General features: G+C 50.3%; 1 protein-coding gene across 8 annotated transcripts in view; it reads left to right on the forward strand.

Annotated features, from left to right (window-relative positions):
* Window positions 1-114: 114 nt before the first annotated feature.
* PPFIA1 (PPFI scaffold protein A1) overlaps window positions 115-23,557 on the forward strand; it is an 88,936-nt gene continuing 65,493 nt past the window's right edge. Inside the window, exon 1 of one of the 8 annotated variants that reach the window (XM_040466059.1) lies at window positions 115-1,143. In XM_040466059.1, coding sequence (XP_040321993.1) covers window positions 850-1,143 — 294 coding nt within the window. In that variant the 5' untranslated portion in view covers window positions 115-849. The remainder of the gene's footprint in view (window positions 1,144-23,557) is intronic. The other 7 variants (XM_040466054.1, XM_040466051.1, XM_040466052.1 and 4 more) reach the window with 7 other exon arrangements.

Genomic DNA, 23,557 nt, shown 5'->3' on the forward strand with positions numbered 1-23,557 from the left:
GTGGGGCGGAGGTCGTTGTCGCCGTCCGGCGCGCAGCCCTGGGCATCGCCTTGTCCCGGGCGCAGCCTCGGGAACCGGCCCCCCGGCCCTCGTGCCGGCGTGCGGTTGGAGACCCTTGGGAGCGGCTCGTAGTCTCCCCTTTCACTTTTCCTTCCTTCCTGGCCGCCCGCGGCCGGAGCGACCTGCTTCATTTGTGGAAGTTTTCCTTCTCCTCCTCCTCTCTCTCTCTTTTTTGTTTCTGGCTGTTAACTTACGTAAGTTAGGTTGACTGGCCGTTGCTCGTTTGCAGCCGTTGGAAAACACCTTTCCCGGCCCTTAAGGAATCCAGTTCCTTTTAGCGCTGCACCAGATCCAGCCCGAGAATTCGGGGAGCCGTCAGCCCTCCTCGGGAGCTGACTGCACACATTCCTGTAAGATGCCTGATGGATTTTGTACTTGTCAGGTTTACTGGCTGTATGCTCCTTCTGTGCTCTTCCTGAAAAATGATTGGGTGGCATGCGTGTTGACTTTTTCTCTCCCCCCACCGGGAAATCGGGGGAAAAAAAAAAAAGCTTACAGAAGCACACTTGTTTTCAACAACTAGAAAGTACAGCTTTGCAAACAAAATGCCACAGGGTTTGTCCTTTAGGGGAGGGGTAGGCTTGGGTCTTTACCCCTAAACTGGATTATTGTCCGTACAGACGTGTTCATCTCGCGTGTTCTGGCACTTAGGCGTGGTGTTTTCCCGGCTTCTCGTCTGTTCAGAGCGTAACAGCCAGCTCTGAGAGTAACAAGGCCGCCAACCTTTCAGTTATTAGCTACAGATAGCCGTAAAGTTGCAGGTTTGTGGGAGCCTTTGGTTTGCGCTTGATGACTGTAGCCTGGGTCTTTTATTTCAAGATGATGTGCGAGGTGATGCCGACCATCAGTGAGGCAGAAGGCCCGCCCGGAGGAAGCGGGACCCACGGGTCGGGCTCCCCTTCGCAGCCGGATGCAGATTCCCACTTTGAGCAGTTGATGGTGTCCATGCTGGAGGAGAGGGACCGTCTCCTGGACACGCTGCGCGAGACTCAGGAAACGCTGGCGTTGACCCAGGGGAAGTTGCATGAGGTCGGTCATGAAAGAGATTCCTTGCAGAGACAGCTCAACACTGCCCTTCCACAGGTACGGATGCTTTTCACCTGCACCCTCTCAGACTTTCTCCTCCTAAACGTCGTGTCCCAGTATCGGCTTTCGTGGTGTTAATATTTTGGGTGAGTGTCGTGCGTAACCATCTGTGAAGTGGTGGTCCTGGTTTTCGTAAGTCACATTCGGACAGAGTTGACCCCCCGGCGGGGAACAGAGTCCGCGGTGCTCTAAAGTCAGGCGCTTTACTCTGTGCGCCTCGTGACGCTTGTCCCTTTCCTCGGGAGGCAGGAGGAACCGTGGAGATGGGGGACGCCGCCCTAGAGATTTTGGGAAAGGGCCGTGAGGCAACCAAGCTGCGTGGTGCCTTCTCTTCTGTCATCTTAGGCCATTTCCTGCTGCACGTGTACTTCTCCCGGGTTTTGTCACAGATTTCCAATTTTCTAATGAAATTTAATGGACAGACTGGATTGATTTCCCAGGAAGGATATTTTCACAGGCCGTCTTTATACGAACACCCGTGTTTTATAAACCGAAGTTGTTATGGGGGCTGTGAGACTGAGATTAATTCCTTTGGAACTTTCCCTGTGGCGGATGGGAATCGTAAAGCTCGAGAGAACGCTGAAGTTGTTGGTCTGAGTAGGTTACCCCGGGCCAGGCGTGTCGTGGCTTTTTCTGGCGGAGCTGAGCGAGGATGTAATGGTGGGTGAGGGCCGAAAGCGTCGCCCAGGCAGGCGGAAGGTGAGTGGCACCGAGCGCGCGGGAGGCACGGGGGCTGCTTGGGTGTTCACGCGCCACGTTGGCGTCCCTCGGCTTACCCGGGATCCCGCGTACACGCGTGTGCGGGTCTGCGGTGCGCAGGTGGTAAATGAATAATTGCTAGCCCGAATGCGTTTCTTGGCTGCGGTCCGCTCTCTCGAAAGGTCGATAAGCCCAATGTTTGCGTTTCCTTTTTAGCAACAATAACCTGACGTTATTCCTGTAGCGCTCCTTTTCTTTTGGGGCAGAGAACCGTCACGGCTTTCTCACGGGAGCCTCACAAATCATCCGGAGTGTCCGGGCCAGGTTTTATTTCCGCGAGCTCAAGAGCGCAGGCCAAGTGAAGCTCTACCAGGATTTCGCTGTGCTTGTACGTTTTTCGTTTTTCGTTTTTCGTAGTTTTGTTTCTTTGTTTTGTAATTGTATTTGTTTCAGTGGAACTTGAGGTGGTGCACCGAAGTGCATATGAAATGCTTCTGTGTTTGAGCAGCTAGGTTTTTGAAAGACTGAGCACGCACCACATCATGACAGAATGGAAGGGACAGCAGTTTTGTGCAGTAGAGGTTGTCACACCAGGGGGGGTGGTGACACAGTCGCTCAGTGATTTGTTTTCAGCCTGGGAGTGCTTCGCTGAGTGGAGAATGCAACGGTGGCTTCCCACCTCCCCTTCTGCCCCCCTCCCCACCGTCCTACCCCCCGACCTGAGGACCTCTCCACCACCCTGCCTCCCCACCTCCCCTGAGGACCGGAGACCAGCATTTCAGAAACACGGGAACCATTGAGTAAACTTGTTCCGGACCTTTCCCTCTCCTGATCCCCGTCTCACATTTGGCAGCTGATAGTGTGGGCGGATAGGTACGTAAGTAAAGTGAGTGCGCTTGTGCCGTACGCGAGTAATAATACTCTAAAAAATTGTAACTGTAACATAATCAGAAAAACTCACTGAAATGTACATTCACGATTGTGAACTTTTCACTCGGCGAACACATTCTTGGAACCACCACCTGGATGAAGAAATGGAACCTTCCCGCGCTTCCCAGAATTCCCCTCCCGCCCACTCCCGGCGAACGTCCCCCAGAGCTAACCACGGTCTTGACTTTCACCAGTGATTGCTTTGGCATGTTCTTGGCTTCGCGACGGGCTAACCCTTCAGCGCTGTGCGCGCGCGATGCGCCTGCTTGCCTCGTGTGGCTGTGCCGGTCCTCCCCTGCCGTCGAGGGCCCAGTGTGCGAGCACAGCACGGTTTGTTCTTTCTCCTGCGGGTGCTCCGGTTCGTGCAGAGGCCGCCCCGCGGATCCGCGTACATCTCTGCAGGGTGTGCTCGGCGGAGCGGGGCGTGAGTGGTGGCACGTGGGTCTGTTCCCCGCCAGCAACGGTGCGCGGGCGCTCGGGGCTGGCCGATGCCTGCTGGTGCCGGTTCGCGTGTGTGAGCTGTGTGCTGGGGCCCGGGTGCCGGGGCCCGGGTGCTGGGAGGTGTGGTGCAAACGTGCTGCTCCCTCGGGACCCGCCCCCGTGTGCTTCTGGGCCACTTGCGTGTTTCTTTTGTGAAATAATTGCCTTTTGCCCGTTTTATGATTGGGTTGTCTGTTTTGTTTTTTATTGATTCGAAGGAATTCTTTCTATGTATTTTGAACATCTGTGAATGGCAGATGTTTTCACATTCTTGTGTGTGTCTGCCTTCCATTCTCTCAGTGTTGCCTTTTGGTAACTTTCTTTTGTTTTTTTCCAAGTAGTATAACCATTTTTATGTTTCTTGCCTTGTACTGGCTAGGGCCTCCAGTACAGTGTTGAATGGAAGTGGTGAGAAGAGGTGTCCTTGTCTCCTTCCAGATATTGGAGAAAAGGCTTTCGGTATTTTTTTTTTTTATCAGCAAGGTGATTTTTTTAATTAATTAATTTTTAAAAATTTACATCCAAATTAGTTAGCGTATAGTGCAACCATGATTTCAGGAGTAGGTTCCTTAGTGCCCTTGACCCATTTAGCCCATCCCCCCTCCCACAACCCCTCCCATAACCCTCAGTTTGTTCTCCATATTTATGAGTCTCTTCTGTTTTGTCCCCTCCCTGTTTTTATATTATTTTTGCTTCCCTTCCCTTATGTTCATCAGTTTTGTCTCTTAAAGTTCTCATATGAGTGAAGTCATATATTTGTCTTTCTCTGCCTAATTTCGTTTAGCGTAATACAGTCTAGTTCCATCCATGTAGTTGCAAATGGCAAAATTTTATTCTTTTTGATTGCCGAGTAAGACTCCATTGTATATATATATATATATATATATATATATACATACACGCCACATCATCTTTATCCATTCATCCATCGATGGACATTTGGGCTCTTTCCATACTTTGGGCGTTGTCGATAGTGCTGCTATAAACATGGGGGTACACATGCCCCTTCGAAACAGCACACCTGTATCTCTTGGGTAAATACCTAGTAGTGCAATTGCTGGGTCGTAGGGTAGTTCTATTTTTAGTTTTTTGAGGAACCTCCAGACTGTTTTCCAGCGTGGCGGCATCAGTTTGCATTCCCACCAACAGTGCAAAAGACATCTTCGCTCTCCACATCCTCACCAACATCTGTTGTTGCTTGAGTTGTTAACGGGAGCCATTCTGACAGGTGTCAGGTGGTATCTCATTGTGGTTTTGATTTGTCTCTCCCTGATGATGAGTGATGTTGAGCATTTTTTCATGTGTCGGTTGGCCATCTGGATGTCTTCTTTGGAAAAGTGTCTGTTCATGTCTTTTGCCCATTTCTTCACTGGATTATTTGTTTTTTGTGTGTTGAGTTTGATAAGTTCTTTATAGATTTTGGATACTAAGCCTGTATCTGATATGTCACCTGCAAATATCTTCTCCCATTCTGTCGGATGCCTTTTAGTTTTGTTGATTGTTACCTTTGCTGTGCAGAAGCTTTTTATTTTGATGAGGTCCCAATAGTTCATTTTTGCTTTGGTTTCCAGCAAGGTGATCTTTAGTATTTATTAAAGTTTACTTATTTATTTAGAGAGTGCATGGGGTAAGGGCAGAGAGAGAAGGGGACAGAGAGAGAATCCCAAGCTGACTCCACACTGTCAGCACGGAGTCTGATGTCGGGCTCGAACTCACAAACTGTGAGATCATGACCTGAGCTGAAATCAAGAGTTGGACACTTAACTGACTGAGGCACCCAGGTGCCCCAAAGCTTTCAGTATTTTACCACTACATATGACACACCTGCCGTGGCTTTATTGGTGGATACTTTTACCAAAATATGAAAATTCTCCTCTATTTTTAGTTTCCTAAGTTTTTTTTTTTAATCATCAATTAAATTATATTAAATTTTCTTAAATGTGATTTCTCCATCTTTTGGGACAAGTGTTTTTTTTTTTTTTTTTTTTTTTTATAATGTGGTTTAACTTAAAAATGTTCTTGTTCTTCTAGAATAATCCCAAGAATATATATTCTCTTTTCACTGGATTTTATTTGTTAATATTTTGCTTAGGATTCTTGCATCTGTATTCATGAGAGAGGCGGGTCTTCAGTTGTACTTTCTGGTACCGGCCTTGCTGGGCTTTGGGGTTAAGGTTGTGCTGCTCTCATAAAACAAGGGAGGAAGCACACCTTGTGCTTTCCCAGAAGAAGTTTTTTGTGTTTACTTTTTGGAAGAATTGATAGGCAAAACCTGCTGGTGCTGTTGTGAGAAGGTTTTTAATTTCAGATTCATATTTTTTATTGTAGAAATATGATTTTTCTGATTTTATATTTCTTCTTGTGTCTGTTTAGATAAGGCATTTTGTTTTCTAGGAATTTGCTCAGACCACCCAGACTTTCCAAGTAATAAGTGGAAAGTAGTTTATAATATCCTTCCTTTCTGCAGCATCTGTTGTGATACTTCCTTTGAAAAATTCTTGATATTGGTAATTGGTGCTTTGTCTCTTTTTCAGAGAACCAACTTGGGTGCCCTTTTGATTTCTGCTATTTAATATTTGTTTTCTATTGAGTTAATTTCTGGTCTGTTTTTTCTTTTTTTTTTTTTTTTTTTTTTTTTATTTTTTTTTTTTCAACGTTTATTCATTTTTGGGACAGAGAGAGACAGAGCATGAACGGGCGAGGGGCAGAGAAAGAGGGAGACACAGAATCGGAAACAGGCTCCAGGCTCTGAGCCATCAGCCCAGAGCCCGACGCGGGGCTCGAACTCACGGACCGCGAGATCGTGACCTGGCTGAAGTCGGACGCTCAACCGACTGCGCCACCCAGGCGCCCCTGTTTTTTCTTCTGTCTACTTTGTATTTGCTGTTCTTTTTTCTAGTTCTTGAACTAAATATTTAATTTGATCTTTAGCCTTTCTTCTCTTCCAGTATATGTATTTTACTTATTTGCTTGTTTGTTTATTCATTTTAGAATGAGAATGTGAGCAGGGGAGAGAGAGGCAGAGGGAGAGAGAGAGAATCTCAAACAGGCTCCTCACTCAGTGTGGAGCCTGGCTCGGGGCTCGATCCCGTGGCACTGAGATCATAACCCGAGCCGAAATCAAGAGTTGGTCACCAACCGATTGAGCCACCCAGGTGTCCCTATGATATATGTATTTTAAAGCTGTAAGTTTTCCTTTAAGCACACCTTTATTGATCTCCCAAGTTTTGATAAGCCAGATTTTCATTGTCTTTTATGTGAAACTATTTTCTAACTTTCATTGTGGCATCTTTTTCTTAATTCATAACAATTTTTAGGAGCATATCACATCTTGATGTTTAGGGGGATTTTCTCGTTCTCTTTGTGCTGATTTCTAGCTTAATTCCATGAAGGTATCTGTCTCAGTGTTTTTGGGTGGCTGTAACAAAATACCATAGGCTGGCTGTCTAATAAGCAACAGAAGCTTCTTTCCTATAGTTCAGGAGACTGGGAAGTTCTCAAGATCAAGGCGTCTGCAGATTCAGTGTCAGGTGAGAGCCAGCTTCCTGGTTCATCGACAGCCTGCTTCTCCCTGTCCTCATGTGGTGGCAGGGGTGACGGTGCTCTCTCAGCCGCCCATGACTGGTCACCACCAGAAGTCTCCCTGTCTTCGTACCATCACTTTGGGGGTGATGAATTTTGGGAGGATATAAACTGTTAATCTAATGCAATCCCTAAATATGCCCTGCAGTATTTCAGTCCTTTGAGATGAGTTGACTTTCCTAATGGCCTAGCATATATTCATTTTCATTAACTGTTCCTTGGGCACGTGAAAATAATGTGTATTGTGGGGAATGCAGTATTCTATATTTATAGGTTAGATAAAGTTTGTTAATGATGTAATTCAGATTCTAGTAACCACTTTAAATCAAGTAAGAAATAGGTGAGAATGAGTTTAATAATATTACTAACACGCATATCCAAAATATCATTTCGGTGTATAGTCAGCGTGAGAAAAAGCTAATGAAATATTTTGCATTCTCTTTTATCGTATTGTCTTTATTATTATTATTTTTTTTAATTTTTTTTTCAACGTTTATTTATTTTGGGGACAGAGAAAGACAGAGCATGAACGGGGGAGGGGCAGAGAGAGAGGGAGACACAGAATCGGAAACAGGCTCCAGGCTCTGAGCCATCAGCCCAGAGCCTGACGCGGGGCTCGAACTCACGGACTGCGAGATCGTGACCTGGCTGAAGTCAGACGCTTAACCGACTGCGCCACCCAGGCGCCCCTATCGTATTGTCTTTAAACTATGGTGTGCATTTTATACTTTCCACACATCGCAGTTTGGAGGAGCCTCATTTCAAGTACTTAAAATAAAGCACGTGACCGCATATTGGACAGCCCCGTCCTCCTCCCTTGGTTTTTCTGTTGTTGTCGGTTCTGTCAGATACTGAGAGATGTATCTTCAAGTCTCCCATCGTGATTATGGATGTGGCTATTTTTCCTTTTCCATTTTTGTCAATTTTTATGTATTTTGAGATTGCACTAATAGGTACATTCAAATTTGGAACTCTTGTTTTCTTGGTAGACGGAACTTTCGTCACGAAATGTTCTTCTTTGTCTCTAGTAGTGTTTTTTGCTTTAGAGGTTCCTTTATTGCCTGGTCCTATTTGCCACATCGGTTTTCTCTTCGGTAGGGTTTTGGGTATCTTTTACTTTCATCTGTCTGTGACCTTACATTTTAAGGTGGACCTTTGTGGATGGTGTATGCTTAGTTTTATTTTAATGAATTTGACAGTCTTTACCTTTTGCTCGGAGTGTTTGTTTAAATGTAATGACCGATACGTTGGTTTACATGAACCGTATTACCAGCGTCTTCTTTGTCCCACCAGGTCTGTGTTCTTTTTCTCTCTGGCCTTCTTTTACTTATTTATTTTTAAATTTTTTTTTTTAAGTTTTTTAAATTTATTTTTGACAGAGTGCGAGCATGAGCTGGGGAGGGGCAGAGAGAGAGGGAGACACAGAATCCGAAGCAGGCCCCAGGCTCTGAGCTGTCAGCACAGAGCCCGGCGTGGGGCTCGAACTCACGAACTGTGAGATCATGACTGGGCCAGAGTTGGACGCTCAACCAACTGAGCCACCCAGGTGCCCCTCTCTGGCCTTCTTTTAGAAGTATGACGTATTTTTAAATTGTATACTTCTCTGTTAGGTTATTGGAATATATATATATTGCTAGATGCAGGCGCATTTTTAACTTATGCCTGATTCAGTATTTGCACTCCTTCCCTGACCCTGCTCTTTCCTTTGACACTTGAACTGCACTGAGCTCCCCTTCACCTTCTTTGTCGGGTAATATTTATAAATTTTAGATTGGTTTTGGCGTTGTGCAGTTAATGCTTGTTACGATTTGTTCTCATAGTTACCCTTTCTGTTGTGAAGTTGTTCCGCACTCCTTGTTTTTTCATGTTTCTGTCAGAGACTTCTTTTCCTCAAAGAGCTGCATTAATACTTTTGGTTCGTGTCTTTGGTTGGTGAGTTGTCCTTTTTTTTTTCCCCCCCAAAACAATCTTTACTCTGCCTTCACTTTTGAAGAACTGTTAGGTAAAGGCTTCCAGGTCGGTGGTTATTTTTGTTCAGCATTTTATAGATGCTAATCCATCGTCTGGCTTCCTTTCCTTTTCTTGAAAAGTCAGCTGCTAGTGTTGTTGTCCCATGGAAGGTGGTATCTTTTTCCTCTCATGACTTTTAACATCTTTTTCCCTCAGGCATTCTTTGTGGAGTCACTGTATTGGTTCTTTTATCAGTTCTGGAAAAGTTTTGACTCTTATCTCTGTAGGGATCTAGTACTCCCCATTCTGTGTTTCCTCTACTTTGAGGGTTCTCGTTGGACCTTTTTACCATGTCCTGTGTGTCCCTCGAGCTCCTCTATTTTCTTGACTTTTTCCTCTGACTGTTGTCTAGGTATATTTTTTTACTGACCTATCTTCCAGTTCACTGAGTCTCTCTTCACCCGTGTCTAGTCTGATGTTAAGCCCACAGATTGAGTTCTTAATTTTAGCTACAATAATTTTCAGTTTTAGAATCTGTTTTGATTTTCTGAACATTTCCCATTTGTCAAATATGTTTTTGAACAGTTGACATTTGCATCCAGTAATTCCAGTCTATGGGTCTCCTCCTGGTCTGTTTCTGTTCTTTTTTTCTTTTGGTCCTTATGTTATACCTTGTTTTTTTTTTAAGTTTGCTTATTTATTTTGAGAGAGAGGGAGAGAGTGCAGGGGAGGGGCAGAAAAAGAGGAAGAGAGAGAGACTCCCAAGCAGACTCCATGCTGTGAGCACAGAGCTCGACCCAGGGCTCAAACTTACAAACCTGAGTGGAAACCAAGTTCTGGATGCTTAACTGACTAGCCTGAGCTACCCTGTGCCCCTCTCTCTCTCTCTCTCTTTCTTTCTTTTACTTGTTTTATTAAAAAAAAATTTTTTTTTTGTTATTGTTTATTTACTTTTGAGAAAGAGAGAGCATGAGCAGGAGAGGGGCAGAGAGAGAGGGAGAAGCAGAATCCGAAGCAGGCTCCGGGCTCTGAGCTGTCAGCATAGAGCCTGATGCAGGGCTTGAACCCATGAACCGTGAGATCATGACCCGAGCCGAAGTTGTATGCTTAACCGACCGAGCCACCCAGGCATCCCTTTTCTTTTCTTTTTTTTTTTTTAATTGCATGTGGGACATTATGGAGAAGCGTAGAGGCTCTTCGTGGAGCTGTATTCCTTTGGCATTTCATCCGACACACCCCGCGTGGGGAGGCTTCTGGGCCCAGTCGGGCACGAGTGACCTGAGAGTGGGGCTCAGGCTTTGTAAGGCGCAGTGTGAGCTGCCTTCCCGCTGCCCCCCACCCCCATGGAACCCTCCAGGATCTCCATCTGGAGGCCCTGAGTGTTTCCCAGGGCCCCTCCTTCGTGGTAGGTCCCGAACCCCGGTTATTTTCTCCCCAGCACCGTGAGATCACTGAAGGCTCAGCTTCTCAGGCCGTGCTTGCTGAGTGCCGGGGTCATTTTCTGTGCCTCCCTGTGGTGTCCAGAGCTCGGTTAGCTGCGACTTTCTGCCTGGCTTTCCGTTATGTTTCCTTTCCAGCTCATTGGTATATTGTCTCAAATCCCTGATGAAAATCAGAATCATCCGATGCCTTGAGGGAGAGAGAGGACTCTGAATGTTAGAGTTGGCTCAGTGGGCTTCCCTTTTGTTTGCGGTCTCAGTCCCTCCGGTCGTGGCCGCCTCAGTATCTCTTCGATGCCTTCAGACACGCTTAAAATCGTATTCGTCTTTTCTAGTCTGTGATGGGTTGGCTCACAGACTACTCATGTGTGTAAGTGAAGGCGGGAAGACCTAGAAGTCACAGTAAACGTGTTGGTCACCACCAGTTGGTACGGGAGAAAACGAAACCCACTAGTCCTGGCCCAGTACCCGTGGTTCTTCTAATCTGAATCTCCAGTTTGCCCACGCTCAGCCCGTGTCCGTGGAGTGGTGCTGGTGTCAGCGGGCCAGCCCCCGGAGCCGCCGTGCTCCCCTGCCGGGCGCCCGCCCAGGGCAGGCTTTGTGGTGACGATCTGGCCATACAGGGCAGGCTGAGGAGATGGATGGCTTAAGTGACACTTATTCTGTGACTTGATCACAGTGTCTGATCAGTGTTGTTTGTTTTTTAATTTTTTTTAATGTTTGTTTTTGAGAGAGAGAGACAGAGTGTAAGCAGGGGAGGGGCAGGGAGTGGGAGACCCAGAATCTGAAGCAGGCTGGGGGCGGGATGCCCCTCAACTGCAGTGCAGCCCCCACCACAAGGGTTTCTGTGTTGCTGCACCTGAATCATCTGCGCAGGCACAACCGCCCACCCTTGTTGAGCCCCTTGGTGACTCTGCACCGTCACAGGCTCCGGGCTCCGGCTTCTGTGCTCCTCGGAGACCGTGGTGGAGGCACACCTGAAAGAGGGAAGGAGTTAGGAGGAAACGCTGCCTGCTGGCACACTGTGGTCCACGAGAGGCCTTTGTGGGAGAGATTGCTCAGGGGCTGAGGCTGAGAGAACACTCTCCCAGCACTGCGACTGCAGGGGCAGAGGCCGGGGTCAAGGACAAACCTGGCTTTGTTTTAAGCCATGGAAGGGGAGCCAGGTGGGGCGCCAGGCAGCTGGTGGTGGGACAGAGCCTTGCCCCGCCAGGAGCTGGGCTTTCGGTTGAGGGCCCCGGGGCATTGTGGCCTCAGGGGGAGGGACTGGCAGGATTTGGTTGAATTTTTTAAAAGCTGGTGCTGGTACTGGGTGGATAGTGGGTTGGGGGAGGAGACAAGAATGGATGCAGTGTAGACGCCGTTGGGTAGAGTGGCTCCTTCTAACCTGTGGGTTGAGCTGTAAGATTCGTGCTTTAGGCAACAGGTACAAGCCCCTCACATCACCCATCACATAAAGCACAGGACAGTGTGCGTCTTGATATCCTGTACGGAACTACATAATGTTTAAAAGCAGCGTGTGTAATTTTACGTGTGTGGGTACAAGGCGTACGTGAAAGTATTCCCCTGTTTCTTGAGAGCGTGGCAGGCACCGTTCCAGGTGCTGACACCGAGTCTGTGCTGCAGGTACCTCGCCAGAGACGTATGCGGTTTGACGGGGCAGTAGAAGGGCATGGGAGTGTGTGGTTCGGTGGAATAGGGGGAACGTGTGCACAGTGCGGCTGCCCGATGGCCGTTGCGTCCCATGGGTCGGCGTGGGTCATACCCGGGGAGGCGGTTTTCCTTGGGAGGTTCTGCTGCCCTGTGTTCTCCTTCGTCCACCCCGCTCTGTCTCCCGGACGCCTTTCCGAGCACCTCGTAGTGAAGCTCCATCTGGGCGGACTGTGGGCTCTTTGAGTTCCGCAGGGGCCACCGCCCTCCTCCCCACACCTGTGCCTCGTCCTGGGAACGGAGCAGCTTGCCCTCCGGTCCGGTGGTCAGAAGCCCGGGAGACGGCTTTGCCTCCTTCCTGCTCTTCCCTCTCCCTGCCGGTCCGTGGGTCCTGTGGCGTGGAGCTTGCCTGTCTCAGAGGCCATCTGTGAGGTCCCTGGAGGTCTGTACCCTGTCTTCACTCGGGTGGGCTCGGGGAGGGGCCGGGTCCTGCGGTCTTCCCTGCGCCGGCCCCACTCGCCTTGCAGCAGCTTGGCTGTGGAGCGGGGGGCGCCTCCCGCTGGGCAGAGATGCCGGCGTCCTGCCCCATCCGTGTACAATACGCCACGCTCTCTGAGAAGACGGCCTTTCTTCCTGAACCTGTGTCCTGCCTGCTGGCCCTTAGTGCTGAGTGTTGCTGAGCAACTCGGTAACTAGCTCGTTTGGGGACTCATGTTTGCCCTGTGTACAAGGACCCTCCAAACCGCTCCTGTTCTGCTCCTGGGTGGCTCCGTCGGTTAAGCGGCCAGCTTCGGGTCGGGTCATGATCTCGCGGTCCGTGGGTTCGAGCCCTGCGTCGGGCCCTGTGCTGACAGCTCAGAGCCTGGAGCCTGCTTCCGATTCTGTGTCTCCCTCTGTCTCTGCCCCTCCCCTCTCACACTCTGTCTCTGTCTCTCTAAAAAAATGAATGAACATTAAAAAAAAAACAAACAAACAAACTCGTATTCTGACGGGCAGTGTTCCTGCTGGGGAAAGCGTTCTTATCCAGAGGGAGGAGGAGACTGCAGGCAGTGACCTTGCCGTTAGCAGTTTGCTGTACTTACGTGTCTTGTTGGTTAGGCAATCATAGGGGTAATATGCTGGTTATAAACCGTATTGCCGTGTAAATGCCACGTAACCCCGTCCCACGGGTCTTTAACGCCTCTCACTTTGGCCCTCCAGCCTTACCTCGTCTCCCCCGTTTTGGGCATCACCTCCGGAGGCTCGTGGTTTCCGGTGGCCCCGTTCTGGTGGTCGGAGGTAGGATCATTGGACTGCCAGATGATGCCAGACCCCTCCGAGTCTCTCTGTGCACCCCCTCCGGAGCCTGTGACAGCCCTAGTCCCTGGGGCACTCCCCGTGGGCCGCGTTGTCCCTGGCATCCTGCGCACACCCATTCTCGCGTGGGAGCTACAGAGGGGATCGTTCGGCCTCTGTCCTCCTCCGTGGACCGACAGGCCCTCTTCCGTGAAGAGCACTCCTGTCATTCTTCTCTCCTTGGAATTGCTGTGGACACTCGGATTTGTGTTTCTTTAGTGTGCCACGGTCCGTTATCATCCCTATTCCTTAGGTACTCTGCTGTCCCCCTCAGAGTGGCTCCCGTGTCCTTTGGCCAGGGCCCTGTTAGTCTTTGAACATTACTCTGTTTTCTGGCGCAAGAATTTGTCCCAGGCTCACTTTGTGTTTTTCCTGCCTCAGATCTGAAATCCTTCCTCTGAGGAGCCTGGGTTCCTTTTAGTGTGGAAGTGATACTTGGAAATCCAAATGAGCTAGGCATGCTCATTGTCGCTGGGGTTGGCATCATTGAGGTCCTTTCTGGAGACAGAGCCAGACAAAAATATTTGTAAGAAGAGAAACTTGGATTTCATGTTGGTGTTTCTTCTGTTCACAATAAACCTTAGTTTCCCCCTTGATTTATTTCATGTTGGTGTCTCCTGTCTCTTAAACAACTTTGACTTCTCGTGATGTCTGTAGTGTTTCCTTGATACGCACAAAACAGTTTCAGTTCGTAATACCATGTTGGTTTAGTCATCCTATGCAGTGACGTTTTAGAATGTCTTTGCAGTTCTCCTGGGTTTTAGAAAAAATGTGTCCCAAGACTGTGCACTTAGAATAATGAGTTTTAAAGCAATGTGATTGGTAACATAACCATACACAATTTGATATTAGGTTTATTTGTTCTGTGTATTCTTTTTTTTTTTTTTTTTTGAGTTTACTTATTTATTTTGAGAGCCAGAGAGAGTGCAGGCACAGGGAAGGGGCACAGAGAGGGGGAGAGAGCCCCTGACGTGGGGCTCAGACCCGGGTACCATGGGCTCATGACCTGAGCCAAAATCAAGAGTCAGATGCTTAACCCACTGAACCACCCAGGTGCCCCTGTTTCTGATTATTCTTAATTTTAGGGTTTGCGTCTTTCTTTTGGACTTCATTGTTTACATGGTTTAGCAGTCAGAACTACAGAAAAAGGCAGTCTCAGTCTTGCTCCTCCTGTCCCCGAGCCACCTACCTCTTACCTCTTACCGGTAGGGTGGCCCCGAGTCCTGGTTTGCACGAGCTGGTCCTGCGTTTTGCCTGTTGCCCTGGAGCCATCAGTCATTGTGCCCTCTTCTCTTTCAGGAATGAGGCGCAGCGAAAGCTTTGTTGGCACTTGCTGATGCGCATTTAGAGATGTGGACAAAATGTTTCCACTTTGTAGGTTTTTTCCCTGCAGCCAGAAACAGGCTCTTGGCTGAATTCTGCAGCCTGGGATTGTGGCTCACTTGGCAGGGAAGGCCCGCCCGTGGAGTTTTTACCCTTGGCTTTCAGGGTGTCATTCTTGTTCTGAGGAAGAAATGTCATTTTGTTCTGAAAATCAATTTGGGGAAAAAGAAAAAAAGAAAATCAACTTGGGAGTTTGAAACATGTCTTGCATTTCCAAGTTTTTCTGCTCTGCAAATGGGCTAATTATCCCTCCTGCCTATCTGGTTTGAGACCTTTGCCAACAGTAATACCAAAAATTGGTTTTGCACAATGGCATGCTGACGTTGAATCCTGTGTGTGAAAGTTAAAGTTCTCCTTGAGGCTCATCAGTGTTTCTGAGCCATCGGTCTCTCTCGAAGTCTGAAGGTGCTGTTCGGAAGCTAGGGCATGCACTTCCCCCACCTGAAAATGATTTATGGGGAAACGTGGGTGACAGGTAAGGCCGCGGTGTCCTGTGGGCCCCGAAATAGAAAGGGAGCAGTGGCAGGCAAGATGGTTTTGACTAGCCTGCATGTTGATTCAGGGCTCATCGGTGACATCCCGCGGATGGGAAGGGCTGGAGAAAGTCTGCAGAGTTTCCCTTGCTCTCTGCGGCCCCGCCCCCTCACCTGCACCCAGGGAGTCTCCCTGCAAACTGAGTCCTTGGGCAGATTCTTCCGCAAGCAGGTGCGTCCCTGTCCCCAGGCGGACAGATGCCCGGAAGCAGGTGTGCGGGCATCCGCCACCCCATCGCTTCTGCTTCGGCCTGGGTCTGCGGGTAGGTCCCACCTGCTCCCCGCACGCACTGCTCGGTCAGCGTGGGCCCGCGGTCTGTCCCCGTGCAGTTAGCAGGACTCGGTCGGGCTGTCTCTCCCTGGTCGCCTCCTCCCCGAGCCTCCAGCGGCCTCGTCAGTACCCTCGTCAGTACCCTGGGGGCAGCAGCCTCGTTATCTAGCAGACATTCCCGAGCGGCTGCCCTTTGCTGCACTGCTCAAGGGCTGGGCCGGCGGGTGTCTGGAGACTGAGTGAGTCCATAGCCGGGACTGATGGCCTCCGGGCCTCCGTGTGGGATCACGTCCTCACTGTGAGACTATATACTGTGCACCTTGTTGTTCGCTGCCCTGTCTTCCAGAGGAAGGCCCGGGGGCATAGAGACGTCTGGGGGCCTCCTGTACTTTCCCTCCTGCTGGTCCTCGGGGCTCGGACGTCAGCGCTGGGGCCCATATGGAGTCAGCGTCCCCCGCACCCCTCCCTTCTGTCCTCCCCCCAGACGGGGCCCGGGTGGGGGTGCTTCTCGCACGTTTCCCCCTTGCGGCCTGTCCACGCCCTTTAGCTGTCCGGCAGGAACCGTGAGTGGGTGAAGGGCAGGGAGGCAGGTGTCTGAAGGGAAAAGACAGGTGTTTTCTCCGCTGTCCCCGCGTGCATGGTTCGTAGGGAACTGCTTTCTCGTGCTGTGTGGTCTGCAGCCCGTGCTCAGAGGGAGGTTCCTGCTGGGCCCGAGCACGTGACCACGGTGCCTCCCTGAAGACCCCTCGAGAGCCCGTGTCATTGAGACGCGGTAGCGAACGTGGGCAGTGTTCCCGCAGTCACCGGTGAGCAGCCACACAAAGAAGCTCGGTACGGTGGAAAGTGCTTTTCTGTAGGATTTCCAGAGGTAACCGTGAGCGCCGTGGGAACGGGCAAGCACCGTGGACACGTGCTGTGCCCAGTGACGGCGTCCTCCCCCAGCACGTCCGCAGTGCGGGGTATTCCCACTTGGAGCTGGTGTGCTTTGGACCCGCGCTGAGAAACGTGGTTGGGGCCCTGTGTTGTGACGATGTCGTGGGGAGAGCGAGCGTGCCGAGTCCAGGGGCCTGGTCCCAGACCTACCTGGGGGATCCGTGCAGAGGAGTGAGTCACCCTGGGGACTGGGAAGGTGGGAGCCCGGTCCTGCTGTGAAGGGCTCTGGTGAAGCTGTGTGTCCTGCCCGGGTGCGTGTTCCCTCCTGTGCGCAGTGCGGACCCTGACAGCGATTGGGGGCCTGGGGCTCTTCCTGGAGGGAGGGAAGGGGGCACGGAGGCTGGGTGGCCAGACAGATGACAGATGTCGCCGGCCGACTCACGACACTGACCGTTGTGTCTGTAAAGCCATCTGAAGACGGCAGGTAGGCATTTCCTCGTGCACACCCCGGCTGGGGTCATCCGGGAAGCCTGCCGCGTCCGTCCGCCCTGTGCCCCACTTCCCCCTGGAAAGAACGGAAGAAAGCACTTGTCAAGTAAAGATTGAAATGGGTGGTCTGACGTTCTTCCTCCCCTCATCTCTTCTGTAATGCCACGGCCCTGTGTTATCTCTTCTCCCTTGGGAAGGCTGAACTGTCCATTCTCAAGTTGAGGGTGCCTGATGATCTGTAGTGCATTTCGAGGAGAAAGTACGAGAGAGGTTCACAAACAAATGTTGTCTTTGTGATAGGTGTGTGGTCACCTGTAGTGGTGAGGAAGGCCCATGGAGGTAGGTGGTGGTTAGAACAGAGGGAGGGAGTTGGAAAGAATGTACACTCCAACCTCTTCGCACTAATGCACGGACAGTGTTTCACTCCCGAGTCTGTTGTGTCATCCGTACAGTAGAGAATACGATCCATTTGGCCGTGCTGTATGCAGAGTCGGGGCCGCAGCCCCCTGCACCCCGTGACGAGTGTGCACTCGTGCGCCCCCGGGACCCTGCACGCAGTCGGCCTGCACGGGGACGTGATCTGGGTACTTGGCGTGCTCTTGTCCCCCGAAGGTGACGTCCCTGTTGCTTTCTGAGTCCCAAGCCGCTTACTAACCCGTGACTTTCGGGCCCCGCTGACCTGTGTGGGCCTGTGTTCGGTGTGTGAAGTGAGGTAATTATGTGACCCCTGCGGAGGGGCTGAGAAACCCACGTGGTGAAGGACAGGGAACAGTTTTGAAAACCACATGGGACGTGAAGCAAAGATAGAGTCATTGAGATCGATGTTTGAATCTTCTAATACACAGCACGGCACCTCAGAAATCTTTTTTTGTTCCGTAAATCGTGTGTCCAGATGAAAGGGGCTGCTCATTCTTAGCCTGTGTGCCTGTCTGCCAAGCTTACCCGGAGACGATCCCGAATACGTGCCTCCAGCTACAGTGTGGTGCCTACACCCCTGCTTCTTGTTAAGTCGGAGAGCAAGACCGTCGGGGACGGAAGCTTTCTGACACAGGGGACACAGGCTCGCAAGGTGTGAACGCCCGGAACCGAGATCGGAGGGGGTCCCGGAGCGCTGGGGGGTGCTGTCGGCAGTGGGACGTCACGGACTTAGTTCCACGCGTGCCTGTTGTTGGGCGACCACGCTTTGCTGCTGCTCCGCTGGGGCCTGGGCAGTGAGCACGTCGGGGGCGGGGGGGTTCTCCCCATGAGCAGACCGGGGAACCGCGTGTGCCCCGGCGCTCCCGCACGGATGGATCGGAGGGCCGGGAGCGCCCTTACGTGGAGGTCGAGTGGCCGAGTCCCGTGTGTGGCGTCCCATCGGGCATTCAGGAGGGCGGGGTGGGGGGGGCAGCGTGCGGGCTCGGCTGGTGTCCCAAGGCTGGTCTGTGGAAGGGGTGCGGGAGAACGGGCGACGGGGGAGCAGTAGAGGGGCGGGGCGTGAGCTCACCGGGAAGTGGTCACCGAGGGCCCGAGTCCGGCCGTGGAGTGACAGGTGGCGTTGGGGTTGCAGGCCGCAGAGACGCTTCGCTTCCTCCTTCGACAGCAGACCCTTTATTCTGCCCGTTTCCACCAGCGTGGCCGTGTCGTTTTCCCATAGGCGGTGTCATTCTTGTGCAAACTGCACCGGAGAGAAGCAAAGCCCTCGTCAGGTTCACTTGTCTTCTCACTCTCGGCCTGAGCCACGTGGCCCCAAGGGCCGCCACACTTGCTCTTGGACTTGTGGGCGGATGTCCCGGGGACATCGGGCAGCGCCGGCCGTGTGGTCGCTTTAGGACCTGCAGCCTCGCAGAGCCACGGGAGGCTTCCGGGTACGGTTTCTCGTGCTGGCCCTACTTTATCCCAAGAGGCCCGTCTTCCGGGTGGTGTCCCCAGAGGCTGCGGCGGGAGGCCTACTCTGCCGCCCCCGGGCCTTCTGTGCTGGCCTTGGGCTCCTGCTGTCTCTCACCTGCACGCCTGTGAAAATGCTGGCCATCGCCTCTGGAATTCTCTCAGGAGGGCCCCCGTGGTCACACGCAGGGCCAGGTGGCCCTGTTGCATTCAGAGTCCTGCTCTCCGGAGGCACCTGCTAGAAGGTGGGTGGAAATTTCTGGTCCCGTCCACGCGATCGCACCTACTCCTACCTGGGAGAGCCCTGCAAGGTGGGGTCTAGCACGTCTCACGCATCTGGGACATCCTCGTGTAATGAGTTCAGAGTACTAGTCACACGTAAGAGGGCGTCGAGCGTGGCATTTCTCTGCAGAACGGAAGCGCTTGTGTGAACTGACGGCACTGAAGTGTGTTCGAGTTGTACGTAACTCATGGGGACCTCGTGCACACCCTGAGACTTCCTGGGAGAACTGCTAACCTGTAAACCGTCAGGGCGGTTCCTGAGTGGTACCAGGGGCCGGCTTGACACCACGTGACTGGAGGCACGGCCCTTCCCTCAGGGCAGCACCGGGTCCCTTCTCAGGTTCAGGGTGCCTGAAACACCGGTACCCTCCCGTCGCTTCCATGCATTTATTTGGCCCGTGTTTGGATGGTGCTGTCGTAGCCGGGAGGGAGACCACCTGCATCCTCGGGCAGGACCCCCGGTGGTTCTGGAATGTGGCGGTGGGTGAGCACGGGAGCAGTCGTCTGCCCGGTGTCTGCAACCAGAGTGCTCGGCAGCCAGAGGGGGGCCCACGTGGTGGTTGGTGTCACAGTGGTTCACCAGAAGATGCGCTAGTGTCCTCACAGCAGAGAAGCGGGAAACGTGGTTCAAGGATCTCTTGGAGATGTTCTAAATCCATGTGGTGTAACCGGAGGTGGAAAATCAGCGTGTTAGGTGTAGTAACTGAGCAGGCTGCTAGAATGAACAGTTTCCTCTCTCTGTGAATTGTAATCGGCATGTAGGGCTGAGTCCGAGTCTGAGTCTGGGCTGCCTGTATATATATATAATGCACATTCCTAGCAGGTACACAGTAAAGTAGCCAAGACTTTGAGCAGTTGTCTGGATCGGAAAATGGGGGAATCGCTTCTTACTCGTGGTTGCCTTATAATTGGGCACACGTACTGTATATGCAGTATTTACGTTAATAATTTGGATATTGAGCCGAATAACCATAGGTTTGTGATTACTTTCACTGTTATGTAATAGGATAAGATTTTAATCTATCCCTTACTGTCATGGGGGAGTTGAAAAAGGCAGAGATTCTAAATGGAGAAATTGTGACATTTGAACAAAATAAATGGGGTTTTTTTTGTTTTTTGTTTTTTGTTTTTTTGCAAATAATGCTTCACGCTTACAAAGTAGTAAGGGGGCCCTCACTCTGCACAGGGCCGTAAGAGTGATCGTGCAGGCTTAGCCATCAGTGGAGGTGGTGATGCTTGTTTGTGACGTGTACATTTCTGTGCTTGGTCAGGACACTAAAGCCTCTCTTTATTGTAAATTACAAATGTATATGGAAATGACAGACCAGTAGAACTCCCGTTTATGTGGTTCGCTGTGATCTGTGACGTTGCAAATACGGAGAGCTGAATCGCATAACCTTTGACCTGGCAGGTCTGTTACACTCCAGAGCAACCCGGTACTTTGTCTTATAATATTTTTAATGACAATCTTTGCTGTCATGAAATAGTACCAAAAACCCTATCTAAACACATAATTTCAGAAAATAAATACAATACCTAATTATAATCTAAAAAAAGTTTTAAAAATCAGTTTACAGGGGTGCCTGGGTGGCTTAGTTGGTTGAGTGTCTGACTCTTGGTTTCGGCTCAGGTCATGATCTCAGAGTTGTGGGGTTGAGCCTTGGGATTCTCGGTCTCTCCCCCTCTCTCTGTCTCTCAAAGTAAATACATAAAGGTAAACAAAGTGAAAATCAGTTTACAGTAAAGCCTTTCCTTACGTAAATACCAGGCACGAGCATTCCAGAACGCCTAAGGTAGGTGTTTGCCCCTTCTGCTAATGGACGTTGGAGTTTCAGAGACAGCGATCAGAAGCCGTTCTGTGGCATAACAGACGCCCGTTAAGAAGACGTGGCCGCCACCTCCAAACGTGAGGAGAAGGAAAAACAGATTAATCTCATTTGGGCGTCACAGAGAGAACTGAAATAAGTGTGACACGCCTTTGGTGTTGCGGATTATCAGGTGGGGAAAATGAGCAGGTAGCTGAGCTGCTGTGTAAGTGAAATGTCCGAATCATCCCCGTGATCGTGAGGTCAGGAGAGTGATGGAGTGTCGCAGGGGACACACTGCCTCTCAGACGCTCATCAGACTCTGGCTAGCCGAAAAGATTTTGGGGGCCCTGTATGACAGGCACAGGGAATGGAGGACGGACCCAAGAAGGAGCATGTTGTTAAGCTGAGGTTCGATGGTTTGGGGAGGGCAGGGCTGCAAGGGAACAGGTGTTTTCACAGACTGCCGGCCCCCGAGGAGGGATTCAGTAGTGTCTATTAAAACTAACAAGTGTCCTTTGACTCACAGATTCTAAGACGAAACCGTTGGCACATGTTCAGAGTGAGTTATTTGTTGCCATGTTGTTTGTAAAGGTGGAAGATGAGAAGTGTAAACATCCGTGTCCCTCGGGGGAGAATAAGTGATGACTTCTGGATTCATTCATATATGCGATCGGAACAGCTGTACAGAAGGAGGGCGGAGTTATGACCTGACATGGAAACCTTTTCAGTTACATCGTTAACTGAAGAAAAACAAGGGGAAAGGAATGTATGTATTGGTTTATACGCGCGTAAAAAACCCTGGATTAACAGGAAAGCCGTAACTGTAGTTTCCTGCCTTGTGGGGGAGGGAGGGGGGCAGAGTGGAGGGAGACTCTTACACGTGGTACTTTCTTACTATGTCCAAAAATGGTGTCGGGGTGCCTGGGTGGCTCAGTTCGTTGAGTGACTTTGGCTCAGGTCACCATCTCACGGTTCGTGGGTTCGAGCCCTGCATGGGGCTCTGGGCTTTAGCCCAGAGCCTGGATCCTGCTTCGGATTCTGTGTCCCCCACCTCTCTCTCTGCCCCTCCCCTGCTTATGCTTGCTCTCTCGCTCCTTCTCTTTCTCTCAAAAAATAAAGCGTTAAAAACATTTTTTTTTAAAGGTTTGTGTAAGAGGGGCGCCTGGGTGGCTCAGTCGGTTAAGCAGCCGACTTCGGCTCAGGTCACGATCTCACGATCTCGCGGTCCGTGAGTTCGAGCCCCGCATCAGGCTCTGTGTGGACCTCTCAGAGCCTGGAGCCTGTTTCGGATTCTGTGTCCCCCTCTCTCTGACCCTCCCACGTTCATGCTCTGTCTCTCTGTCTCAAAACTAAATAAACATTAAAAAAGAAAATGTTTAAAGGTTTGTATAAGAAAAAGTTCTGGCCTAAGCCCCCTTCCAGTGCTGCTGCGGTTACTGGTTTTTAAAAAAGTTTATCATGACTAAAACACCTCTGTGGAAATAATGGATCTTACACTGTTCCTAATTTTGGCTTTAAACTGTCGAGGTCAGACAGCCATTTTTGGTTGCGTACTTTTAAAAAAAAAAAAAAAAAATTTTTTTTTTACACATTTGTTTATTTTTGAGACAAAGACAGAGCGTGAATGGGGGAGGGTCAGAGAGGGAGGGAGACACAGAATCCGAAACAGGCTCCAGGCTCTGAGCTGTCAGCACAGAGCCCGATGCGGGGCTCGAACTCATGGTCGCGTACTTTAAAGACAGTTTATGATTCAGTAATTTCTCGGCAGATGCATACATCTGTGAAATGAAATCCTTGAAATGAAAGCCATCTTAAACCCCAGTGAGTGTGAACAGTGCCAAAAACAGCATACTCCGCCGCGAAGCTCGAAACCTGTAAACATGGACTGGGCGTTAGTGTGCTTCATGTTGTTTCCATCTTACTACTTTCTCGTGTTTTTAATTGATCCGAAACTCTTCTAAGCTAATGATGTCATATTAAAAAAACAAACAAACAAACAAAAAACCCTACGTAGAAGATTCCAGGACGCACTCATTCCTATTTGAGCAGAATTTCTGCGCTTGCTTTTCCATTTCATTAGTTGGATTTTCCCCTGCCCCCCCCAGCTCAGTTCTAAAATTTAATTGTAATGTTTTTACCTGTGAACGTTTCATTAATATTATACACTTCTGAAATATGTCTGTGCATTCATACTCGCCGTTGTCTTGACTAAGTGTAAGAAATTATTTGTGTTCAAATACGGAAATGCTACTTGATGAAATTACGAAGTGGGGTCCACAAGCAAACAGCTAACAAAGAATTCTTGAGACTTTTTTTGGGGCAAAAAGGCGATTTTATTACGGCACGGGGACAGAGAGAGCCGCACTAGGATTGTGAGGAGTGACTGATGATGTACTTTTTGATTAGTGGGGGTTAGGGAGAGCAGAAGTCTCTCTCTTTTTTAAGTGTTTATGTTGAGAGAAGAGAGGAGACAGAGAGAGAATCCCGAGCAGGCTCTGCACTGTTAGCGCAGAGCCCGATCCAGGGCTCGAACTCGCGGGCTGTGAGGTCATGATCTGGACCAAAATCAAGGCGTTGAATGCTCCACCTACTTTGCCGTCAGGCACCCCAGGATAGCAGAAGTCTCTACGAGATTTGCAAGCAAGGCTTTCAGGACCCTGGGGGGCTAGCTGCTCTCAAGATAAGGTTACTTTTAGCCTTTAATAAAAGCACGCAGGCTGCCGTTGAGTTCCTTAAGGAAGACCACGCCCTGCGCGGTTCAGCAGGTGTCCGTCAGTGGCTGCCAGCTGTAAGAAAACATAATTTAGGTCACAGTTTTCTTTGCCTTTGTTTCCCTCCTCG

The sequence above is a fragment of the Herpailurus yagouaroundi genome, unplaced genomic scaffold (assembly GCF_014898765.1).
Source record: "Herpailurus yagouaroundi ecotype Mexico unplaced genomic scaffold, PumYag 569, whole genome shotgun sequence".
NCBI classification, from domain to species: Eukaryota; Metazoa; Chordata; class Mammalia; order Carnivora; family Felidae; genus Herpailurus; species Herpailurus yagouaroundi.